Raw genomic sequence first — 11,089 nt, forward strand, 5'->3', positions numbered from 1 at the left:
AAAATTCTTCCATTTCTTTCCTCGTTCCGACTTCCCAGAATGATTTGTTTTTCTTTTGTTTTTCTTCTTCCTTACCGCACACCAACCGAGATTGCACTGGAGAGCTGGTAATTTCTCTGAAATGGTAAAGGGTCGTCCGTTTATTTTTCATATTTCTCAGCTTTCAATCTGCCAGAATGACGGCTCTTGTTTTTTCTTCTTCCTTACAATGAGTGTTAATTTCGCTTTGTTCGTTAGTCATAAGAAATCAAACTGTTTCGTCAAACTCTGCCGCTGGAATTAAGTAATAAACGTGATATTAACAAGGTATGAACGCTAATTTTAGTTGGCTTTTGAAAGCTCATACATCTGTTGAACCAGATCGACGACCGCTTCTCTGAATGGTGTGTACTTGACTCCAAGCTCTGTAGTTAATCTCGCTCCATCTATGTGATATTTCGCCACTGGCTCTTTACCACTGTCGTAATCCTTGGTAACGATTTCCCGTGCCCAAGGAAACTCTTCTTTGATAATGTCGGCTGCCATCTCGTAGGTAAAGGGCTCACTATCCGCCGCAAGATAACGCTTCCCGCCTGCTTCAGGCCTTAGCAACGCTTCAACATGTGCGTCTGCTAGGTTTTCAACATGGACATATCCTGGAACGCGAGCTGACGGAAGAGGATCTGCGCCCTGAGCAATCTTCCAGAGGTTCGTGTTTGAGTCATTCAGTTGCGAGGGGTCTGATAGAGGATGCACCACTGGCCCAAAAACCATGGGAGGACAGAAAGTAACTAGGTCGAAAGTCTTCTCGCGAGCTACAAAATCCCAGGCTTCAAGTTCTCCGAATTTTTTCCCGCCTCGATACGCAACGACCGCTGATGTTGCTGGGTCGACTGATTCTTCCCATGTGAGCGGGTTCCAATGCGAGGCTGTATAAGTAAAATCCGGGCCAAAAGTGTTGTTTTTGGTGACATCAACGACGGCTGCGAATGATGAAGTAAGTACTAGTCGACGCACTTTACTTCCAGAAAGGTTGCAGGCTTGAAGGATAGACTTGACGCCATTGATCGAAGGCGTGATGATCTCTTTTTCGTTGTCTTGAACATCGTACGTGACTGGCTGAAGTCTCCGTCAGAATTATTCTTCCTGGATTACAGGGGCTTCCATACTGATGCGGTATGTATCACAGCGTCTACCCCATCCATGATATTGTCAAATGTACCAATGGTTGCTATATCGCCTATTTGGACGAATTCAAGCTGAGAGGCATATTGAGGCCGAGCACTCCTCATTTGCTCTCCCTTTTGCACTGAGCGTGTGGTACCGCGAACTTTGAGGCCGCGAGACAGCAGACTATCCACAATATGCGCTCCGATAAAACCGGTAGCACCAGTTACGAGAACGAGACTAGGTCGACTAGTTAGTAGATGGCGTCGCTCGAATAGCAAAGGTACTCACGATGGCCAGCTTTCCGCCATTTTCAAAAATGTACTTGTCAATGATGGTGTGAGAGAAGCTCAGTTGGACTCCCAACAGCGACGATAGACACGCAACGGTTTCATGATGCAACTCCTATTCGGAGTTCTCGCCGACTTCCCCCCACGTAATAGTCGATTCAATGCGTTGAGGCGTTAGTATTCACTGGCAGACTTGCTAAGGACGATCACCTGTAGCATCATGGGGTCCCTAAATATACCCCATTAATTCGTATTGGTTTTTTGTCGTGTCATGATAAATTAAAGCTTTGGTTAGTCGTTGTTGGTGGTTGTGTCTAGAGCCGCCGCTGGTAGGTAGAAGTGGAGCGTTGTTTTGACCCCGGCCGCGCGCCTTCTTTCCCGTGGAGACAACCATGGCGGACTCAACCCACACGGTTGTCTCTGCTCTCCAAGAGCGTGGGATCGTCTTCAAGAAGGCCGGCGTCGAATCGGATTTCAATATCGACACAGAATATGGCAGAAAGAATGCCCAATGGGCTGCGGAGCACCTGTCCCCGCATACGTTGCTTTCCAAAGAAGAAGTAGCTCTGTATGTTTTATTAGCACCCAACACGGAGCATTCGTTCACGCTGACATTGGTTTTACAGGTTTCAAAAATTGGAAACATCAGGAGCATCCCAGACGTTTACTAGACATCCTGCACTGGCATCGACACGACCCTTGGACGAAGACGCGATCCGCGAAGCCACCGCTAGTTTGAAGGCATCAACTGCGACGTACCGCAAACAAACAGCCGCCCTAAAATCACAAAATGAAATATTGGACAGCCTGCAGGCCAGGGAGCGAGAGGCTGGTCGGGCCTATGAACAAGGTGTCGCTGCGCTGACCAGGCGACATTTGCTGGAGAAACAGAGGAAAACAGCTATGGTACCACCCCCGATGCATATATTCTTGGCATGGAATGTGTATTGACAAAAATTTATAGGCCGACGATCTTGTGAAGGATTTTGAAAGCAGAATGCTCTTGGAACAACAGCAGATGCACATCCACAAGGGACAATTTCTCCAAAAAGTCACATCTAAGCTAAAGAACGACGATCGAGCCCTTGTCGAAGCCGAGCTTTTTGCCGCAGAGTTGGAACTGACCGAGGAGGATGAAAAATCCGAGAAACGGGCGATGGAGTTGACCTCGACCCTGTCAAAACTGGTTTCAGATGAAATTTATTGCCGTCTAGACCGACTCTATCTAGAAACGCTTCTTACAACAGGTGGCGAGAACTCCGAAAGATGGGCAGAAATCAGGGACCAAGTGGTTGCAGTAGAGGATGATCTACAATCCCTCTACCTGGAAATTAATGTCTTAGCTGAAATGTCTTCAAGACACGAATTTGGCGAGCGAATACGGGACGAACTCCGAAAAAACAAGCAAAACCATAGTCACTCTTTGGAGGATTGCCTTGAGATGGTAGGTCATTTTTTATTGTTAATGGCTTTTTACTAATTCGAGCTTTCATTTAGATTCTGCACCTGATGTCTGAAATGACAGATTCCAACAGTCAAATTGTCGATAGACTCTTGCATCACCAGTCACGTCGCGAAGCCTTAAACCTCTTATCTGCCTCGTATACGAGTGAAAGTGCACGAAATGACGCATTGCAAAACAAAAGCAAAAAATCCCACCGCCGACAATCTTCGTTGGGCTTTGGAGCAGCGCTGCAGCCTCCTATTTCGCCCCAGAAGCATCAGCTGCAGGCTCTCGACAACATTCTACGCCGATTGGGCATTTCAGGGGCTGACCAAGCTTCATCTCTGGAGGCTGGTCCTGAATCATTGATTTCTGAAAGACGATCTCGGATGATTGACCTTTTACATAATCTAGGTACAGCTGCAGAGATGCCGCTAAAGGAGTATCTGGAGCCAACAGATAAAGCCATGGAACTTTTCTCTGCCGTCTTGCAATCAAATTCCGATTTCCAACCATCTCTGCTTGACCCATCTCAGAAAGAGCGACTTGCGGAGTTGGAAAAGGAGCTGACGACAGTCCAGAAGGGGATTGAGGGAGTAAACCTTGGTGTCCTTGTTGAACAAAGCCAAGGACGTGGGAAACAGTTCAGAGCTGCCGACTATAGTTGATTTGTTTCCGCTTAAAGGAATCATTTTCAAGGAAGAAGGAAAACAGCAGTTGATACACACTGTACCACACCATCCTCGGCTTGCTTTCCTGGTGTATAGCAGACTCCTCTTGACCCTTGGGGTGACTTGAGTCTGAAATGGGATAACGTGGCCCGCAGCAACCGGCCGTTCTACGTGTCGACCAGGAGCTCCATTCGACCATGCCATGCTTAGACCAGAGCCTGCGGCGAGCAGTAATGCTTCGAGCTGTCAAAGACGAGGATTAATGTTAATACCGTCTCAGCTTTCAGCCTGGCTTGTTGTAGAGATGCTGTATATAATATGATAACTCCATTTTATGAACATGGAATCCATTCTATTGAACTCTGATTTGCCTGTCGACCTTTGTTTCACTGCTCTGCAGTGCCTATAAATGAGACGATATTGCCAGTAGCAAATAAACTGATCTGAGCCCGGAAGGATGAATCCGTGGGCCCGGCCGGAGCCATGTGGATCGCCCAAGTTCCTCGATAAGAACCGCCAAGCTTGGCGGCTCGAGTCAAGCAGCAACCGTTTCTATTTTTTGCGCACTCCCCAACCAGCCCCCTGTATATCCACGATAAAAATGACAAGGCTCGCACGATATTGACGTCTCTTGTTGGTCTAGTTGGTTCGTCCCCCCGGTTTTCGCACAAAAGCCATGAAAGCACATATGCCCAACCGCCGTCTTTGGTTTCCCTGACTGATCCCCGCATCTATATAGGTTTCTCGCTTTAGGATGCACGCGATCGTCGATTTCCTCTGACAGGCTTGCTCGAAAGCCAGTACACCAACAATCGCAACTTTTGTTTGAATCCGCCCACTTTTGCTCCTCTCTGCTCGGCCTGCTGTATGCGACGCCGTCTCCTCTACCCCGCCATAGAGTGTTGCGCGTGTTAAGACGACAAGCTCGGTGGACAATGGTAGACTCACCCACACTGTCCGTGTATACCTGTAGAACCAGGTGCAATCGAACTACCTCTCACGCCGAATCCATTGCCGCCAAATCGCGGCGAAGAGCTCTTTCCTAGCTTTTTCTTTTCAGCTGACACGATGAGCAATTGCGCCGAGGCTGGTCCCGCCGCAGAAGAGCAGGATAAGACGTCGCCTCATGGCGCAGACACTGGTTCCACCGCGTCAATCAGCGATTCGGACTCGGATGTATTTCAAATCCCGCCTCTCGAGGCTTTGAACGCCGTGACGGCTCATCTAGCTGAATTAGCACATCTCACCGGAGACGTTCCCGCGACGCCGCAGCGTCCCTACAGTCCCACAGAGAGCACCGATGCTGCAAAGGAGAAGCAGAATCTCACCGTCAGTATCACCGAACTCCATTGTGCAGGCGACAAGGATGCTTCCGAGGCAGATCGCGCACGGGGCGTTCAGCACCATGTGCTAGCAAAACGATTCTACTCCAAAAAAGCACCGCCCATCTCGCTCGAGCAGTATCTTCAGCGGCTCCACAAGTACTGCCCCATGTCGACCGCAGTCTATATCGCGGCTAGCATTTATATAACGAGAATGGTGGACATTGAGAGGACTCTTGTGGTGACCCCGAGAAACGTGCACCGGTTGGTCCTCGCGGGACTTCGAGTCGCGATGAAGGCGTTGGAAGACCTGAGCTATCCTCACTCCCGCTTTGCTCGGGTGGGCGGCGTTACAGAGCGCGAACTCACCCGGCTTGAAATTACATTTTGCTTTCTCATGGACTTTGGCCTGCGGGTGGATTCTCGTGCGTTGACGCGCCAGCTCACTCTGCTTCGGAGTGTGCCATATACACACATGATTCTGGAGCTCCCACCACGAGCAAAAGCTCGTGATGAGCCCACGGCCATTGCTTCTAGTTCCATGCCAAAAGAGATACCGCAGAGCTGAGACTCGACGAACCAACTCTTATTTGGAGAGAAGCTAGGTTTTTTGCTATCAATTGATAGTGCGTTCACATCTATACCACCCTGTATTCTGTACATACTGCCTTTTTGAGCACCATCTAGATGCTATTACTCTGCCGGTTTTAATCTCTACGAATAGGGTCGGATCTGTTTTGTTTCTATAAGAACAAGCCAGGTTTGTAGATATTGCTAGTTAGTTGGGTATGTATTATACCACAAATGTCTATAATAAGCTAATAAGCTAGAATTTAAACTTTTGCAATTTACCGTAATCCACAATATTATCATTAATAATGTTACCTGAAATAATAATGGTCGCACAGAATTATTAATAACACAGCATGTTGTGAAATTGGCTAGAGCTCAGCCTCGCTGCGCTAAGCCACAGTGATGATATCCGGCGAGGCGGCCAGGCAGCCACTCTCCGCAACTTTTAAGACACTCCTGTCAACTCCCTGATCCTGCGAATCCCAGCAGGACGAGAAAGAGAAAAAAAAAGGTGGAAGAGGGAAATATATAGCGGCGCAAATTTTTATTGAGACGCCTCTTCTACTTTCCGTTAACCATCTCTTGTTTATCATGATTTGTTGTTGATCGCAATTTTCTTACGAATTAGCACCCTCAGCCCAAACGCCTTCATCTCCGCCCACAAAAACAAGCTTTTACCTCCTATTTCGAAGCAGAACAAAGAAATATTCCCGACCGACAATGAATCAATCATCTTCGGATGAGCCACAGCAGCCTGGGCCTCCGCGGAATTCGACAATGCAGCCAGGCGCCAGTACAAAGGCGTCCGCCGCACCACCGCAAGCCGTGACCGATGGCGTTGAGCTGAAGGATATGCCAGCTGGTGGAGACGGAGGCAGACCGCTGCTGCCGGTTGAGGAGGACATTATGCAGCTTGCGCGATTAGGGGAAATTGGCGCTATGCAGAAGCTGTTTGACACGAAAAAGTACAATGCCAAGTACAAGGACGAGGAAGGCATAACTCCGCTACACGTAAGTCTACATCATGAAGGCTAAAAATTCGAGCTCTCGCTGATTATTTTTTTTTCTATTCGAAAAGTGGGCCGCGATAAACAATCAATATGCCATGTGTCGCTTTCTTCTCGACTCCGGAGCCGATGTGAACGCAAAGGGAGGCGAATCCGTGGCGACACCGGCCATGTGGGCTGCGCAGCGATGCCATTACTACATTGTAGACTTGATGCTCCAACGCGGTGCCGATCCGCTGTCGACCGATGCTCAGGGTTACAACATTCTGCACCTGGCCACTATTGACGGGAATGCGTTTTTGGTGATTCTCCTCCTCCACCAGGGGATCCCAGTTGACGTTGCCGATCCCCAGGGTCATACGGGCCTGATGTGGGCAGCATACAAGGGTTTGCCGGCTTGCGTGGATCTGTTCTTGCGATGGGGAGCTAATGTCAATGCCGTGGATGAGGGTGGTCTCACCCCTTTGCACTGGGCTTTGGTGAAAGGATCATACTTGTGCGTTCAAAAGGTGCTCGAGTATGGTGCCGACAGAACTGCAACAACCCGAGATGGGAAATCGCCAGGCACTGTGGCCAGCGAAATGAGGTCAACTAGAGCCTGGCACCGAGCCTTGAATGACTGTGGCTATGACCCGAATGGCAACTTGAAGACGCTTCCTATGGGCATGACCATGCTCGTGCATAGCAAGAGCCTGTTGACCAAGTTCTTCTTTCTCTGGCCATTCAACATCATCTTTTGGGCAATTTGGGTCATTAGCGAATTCGCCATCTACATCGGAGTACCGGTGGCAGCCGTGTTAATATTTGGCATGCAATATTTGGCCCAACTGGTTGCTAATCGGGGGCCAGGGGAGTTTCGAGTTTTGCAAAAAACAGTAAGCTTTTCACTGTGACGTATACCCTCTGCCGCGTCGACTAACATCCAGCAGCCATTTCTCGCCGGTGTCTTTGCGGGTAGTTTGTTCTGGGTGGGAGTAACGTATCTCCTTCGGGTTTTGCCAGGTAATTTGTTTCTACTATTTCAGGGACTAGTCACTTATTATAAGCAGCAACATGGAGTTCATACCCGATCTCGAACGCCCTTTTCGCAGTATCTTACTTGTTGACCACATATTTCTACATCTTCTCGATGGCGGGAGATCCCGGATATATCCCCAAGATGGGTAGCAGGAATCAACAGCGAGAAGTCATCCGGGAACTGTTTGATACTTGGAAATTTAACGAAGAAAATTTCTGCATTCACTGTATGGTTCGAAAACCTTTGCGAAGCAAGCACTGCCGTCGGTGTTCTCGATGCGTTGCAAAACACGACCAGTATGATTTTCCCTTGTTCTTATTTCTTACAACAGCGGCTGACCTAACTACTTTTACAAAGCCATTGTCCTTGGATTTTCAACTGTGTCGGAGCTAACAACTTGCGGCATTTCGTCATTTATGTTGTATGTCTGGAAATCGGTATATTGACATTCATTCGTCTGGTGATTTGTTGTAAGTGATGGAAACTCCTCTTTGTGTGATCACTCCGTTAACACCTTGGTTCCAGATATCGAACTTCTTCCGGCGCCAGAGACACTGCAATGTAATATAATCAACGACAACCTCTGCAGTATCATCTCCAAGGATAGTTTCACCCTGGTCCTCACCATCTGGGCTGCGCTTCAGATGATCTGGGTTACGATGCTCTGCGCTGTGCAAATGGTTCAGATTTCGCGGAACCAGACCACATACGAGAATATGAGAGGCCACACGGTCGACAACTCGCACTCAGCTTCCCAGGCTATCACAACTGCTCTTGTTGCCGGCACTCCGTCCCCTGCGGCTGCCGGGCTCACGGGGGCCGGACACGGACCACACCCTGGAGCCCGAGCAGGGCATCATCATCGCGGCAAGGGATTTTTCGGCCAGTGGAGAAATCTGCTAGGACTGGACTCTTTCTTCGCCACTGCCCAGGGAAGTTCCGTCAGACAACGCAACCCCTTTTCGCGAGGCATTGTCACCAACTGCCGAGATTTCTGGCTCGATTCGACGCCGTTTTTCAAGAAGCGCGAGCCTGGCTCGGCAATGCTGGACGGCGCAGTGGTCAACTATTACAGCATGTATGAACCGCCACGGCGACTACACGGCGGAAGTTCCGGCGGCGGTGGAGGTTATATGAGTGTCTCGGGCGACGATCCTGAGCGCGGTGCCTGAGTGATGAGAATCTGAACGTGTGCTATTCTCTTGCAATTTCTCTCTCTCTCTCTCTCTCTCTGTGAGCCATTTTGCATATATTCATATATTCATATATTGATGGGACGGGGATCCTTTGTTCTTGAGCGTTGTACCGATGTATTTGATGGGAGTTTTCATTTGGCATACATAGACAAGAGGGCGGGATGTCGCCAGGATATATTTCGTTGTAATGACCGTTGTTTGTATTTATCCATGTCTTTTCAGACACGACATGTAGTGACCCTATGTAGTAGTCATGCATCTAGGCCTGCAGGCAGCCGCACGGATCCAGTTGATAGATCACATAATCTTCCAGGAGAGAGAGCATCAGCTGATCAAACCAGGCACAGTACGACACTGCATGTTGCACGACATGACTAGTCCCACTACCCTCCACTATGTTAGCATTCTTTTCATTCTGCTGGTCATTTGACTCTTTTTTTTTGAAACCCCTTTCTTTTAGTAATGATGCGGCGTGGGCGGTAAGCGCGTGATTATTTATTATTATTCAAGGTAGAATGCTTGCGTAGATCTCTGGACCCATTTATTCAGATGCTAGACAATACGCAGCTGCCAGTCATATTGCCCGTTCGGATTCAGGTGTGACTTCGGAGATCGGGGATATCAGCCTAGAAGGGTAGGTGGTAAATACACGAGAGGGGTAAAGGGCGGTATTGGCCTGTGTATTGTAACAAGCTGTGTGTTTTGTCAACGGTCCGGGTATCGGACGTGTTATTTATAGCTGTCTACGGCGTTTGTGAGGATTATGAGTAATAAATTGAGGGATGCATGTATTAGAAGACTGTAAATAGTGGGCCGTTTTGCCTGTTCTGGTACAGGGCCCACAGTCGGCTTCTTATCTGATGATCTGATAAGCGGTTTTTGCTCCGCCGCCCTCTGTGGATCAATCACTTCTCCGTCCACATCGTCACAAAACAGCTCGCTTAACTTGGGGCCTCTTCTTGGCCAAGTGCTCGCCCCAGATCGACTCGACCAACTCTCCGCCTCGCGACGCCAGCACGGAGAGCAGACTGTCGCTGAGCCCATGGGTGCTCTCGTTGCAACCCTGAAGCCAGATACCTGCGCGCCGGCTGACTCGCCCCCGATCCAGACTCACGCTATAATTGCGGTTGACGTCCCAGCTTTTGTCGGCAGATTCTCGGGGCCGAAGATGCGCGACTTTGGCCAGCAGGTCTTCGTACACGTTGCGACTGTATCCGGTGGCGACCATCAGCGCGTCTACCGCGAGGATTTCGTGTGGATGACGACGGCTGCCGTCGGCGGGGACAAGGTGGATTTTCAACCGGTTGTCGTCCTCGTGGTCTATGTGGTCTATCGTGCGGTGGGTATAGATGCGGTGCTGCCACTTGGACGCGTCGGCGTGCTTGATCCGCTGCATGTACATGTCCTGGTATATCTGCTCGATCAATTCGGGCCGCACCACGCTGTAGTTGGTGGCTCGGTTCGCGGCAATCGAGCTCTTTCGTTCTTCTGGCGAAAGCGCATAGAAGCCGTCAACTCGCTCCGGGTCGAAGATTTCATTGACACTGTTCTAGGTTATCAACATTTGAACGCATCAAGACACACGCCGCGGGCAACATACAATGGAGAATCGTCACTGGGCCGCAGAGCCGAGTCTCTCAAGATCAATGTCGTTTTCGCGTTCGGATATCTCTGAGACAGGTCGTGGAATATCTCAGCTGCACTTTGGCCGCCGCCGAGAACAGCGATGTGGTATGGACTGGACTGGTTCTTCAACAAGCCCGGCAAGGCAGTGCAGTATGCTGATGAGTGCATGATACGTGCGGTTTGAGGGAAGCCAGGCGGCAATTTGGGCTTTCCTCCTACGGCAATCACCACATGCCTTGCTCTCCGGGTTGAGACGCGGCCGGACGCCTGGTCTCTTGAGCGAACGAGAAACGAATCGACCGATCCAGAGGACGCGGCCCCGGACACCACCTCCTGCACTTCCTGCCCGTATGCGACGACATTCTCGAACCGAGCGGCGCACCAGCGCATATAATTCTCAAACTCAAGTCGCGAAGGCAAAAAGGTGCCCAGGTTGGAGAAGCTCAGCAGTCTCCCTTGTGCCTTGAGATAATTCAGGAAAGTGAAATCACTGCGCGGCTCGCGCACTGTGGCGAGATCCTTGATGAACGAAATTTGCATCTTGGATCCGGGCAGCAGCATGCCTGCATGCCATTGGAACGCTTTCTGTTTCTCGAGGAAGCATACTTTTGGCTGCTTGGCTGCTGGTGGCTGTCCGGATAAGCGTGGGTCTAGAGCATCGTGTATCGCGATGGCTATTGCGAGAGAGGCTGGACCGAAGCCAACGCAGATCAGATCGTAGATATCATCTTCTGCTGCGGTGTTTCGCGACGAGTCCGACATTCTTGATGTGTCTACCCAGGTAAACAAGTGAATG

General features: G+C 49.8%; 5 protein-coding genes across 5 annotated transcripts; 3 read left to right on the top strand and 2 right to left on the bottom strand.

Annotated features, from left to right (window-relative positions):
- Positions 1–321: 321 nt before the first annotated feature.
- Positions 322–1,457, bottom strand: TRUGW13939_06135 (uncharacterized protein; the record flags this gene model as incomplete). Its single annotated transcript, XM_035489291.1, has 3 exons — positions 322–1,098; positions 1,149–1,395; positions 1,438–1,457. The coding sequence occupies 3 exons, from the start codon at positions 1,455–1,457 to the stop codon at positions 322–324; spliced, it is 1,044 nt and encodes a 347-aa protein (XP_035345184.1).
- Positions 1,458–1,828: 371 nt separating this feature from the next.
- Positions 1,829–3,548, top strand: TRUGW13939_06136 (uncharacterized protein; the record flags this gene model as incomplete). The annotated part of the gene is made up of 4 exons (XM_035489292.1): positions 1,829–2,004; positions 2,063–2,342; positions 2,401–2,880; positions 2,934–3,548. The coding sequence occupies 4 exons, from the start codon at positions 1,829–1,831 to the stop codon at positions 3,546–3,548; spliced, it is 1,551 nt and encodes a 516-aa protein (XP_035345185.1).
- Positions 3,549–4,619: 1,071 nt separating this feature from the next.
- On the top strand, positions 4,620–5,441 carry TRUGW13939_06137 (uncharacterized protein; the record flags this gene model as incomplete). Its single annotated transcript, XM_035489293.1, has 1 exon — positions 4,620–5,441. The coding sequence occupies one exon, from the start codon at positions 4,620–4,622 to the stop codon at positions 5,439–5,441; it is 822 nt and encodes a 273-aa protein (XP_035345186.1).
- A 725-nt stretch (positions 5,442–6,166) lies between these two features.
- TRUGW13939_06138 (uncharacterized protein) lies at positions 6,167–8,643 on the top strand (the record flags this gene model as incomplete). Its single annotated transcript, XM_035489294.1, has 6 exons — positions 6,167–6,457; positions 6,525–7,328; positions 7,383–7,455; positions 7,503–7,767; positions 7,829–7,941; positions 7,997–8,643. 6 exons carry the CDS (start codon positions 6,167–6,169, stop codon positions 8,641–8,643), a joined length of 2,193 nt encoding a protein of 730 aa, XP_035345187.1.
- A 949-nt stretch (positions 8,644–9,592) lies between these two features.
- On the bottom strand, positions 9,593–11,055 carry TRUGW13939_06139 (uncharacterized protein; the record flags this gene model as incomplete). The annotated part of the gene is made up of 2 exons (XM_035489295.1): positions 9,593–10,211; positions 10,268–11,055. 2 exons carry the CDS (start codon positions 11,053–11,055, stop codon positions 9,593–9,595), a joined length of 1,407 nt encoding a protein of 468 aa, XP_035345188.1.
- Between the last annotated feature and the right edge of the window lie 34 nt (positions 11,056–11,089).

This window comes from Talaromyces rugulosus, chromosome III (assembly GCF_013368755.1).
Source record: "Talaromyces rugulosus chromosome III, complete sequence".
NCBI lineage: Eukaryota > Fungi > Ascomycota > Eurotiomycetes > Eurotiales > Trichocomaceae > Talaromyces > Talaromyces rugulosus.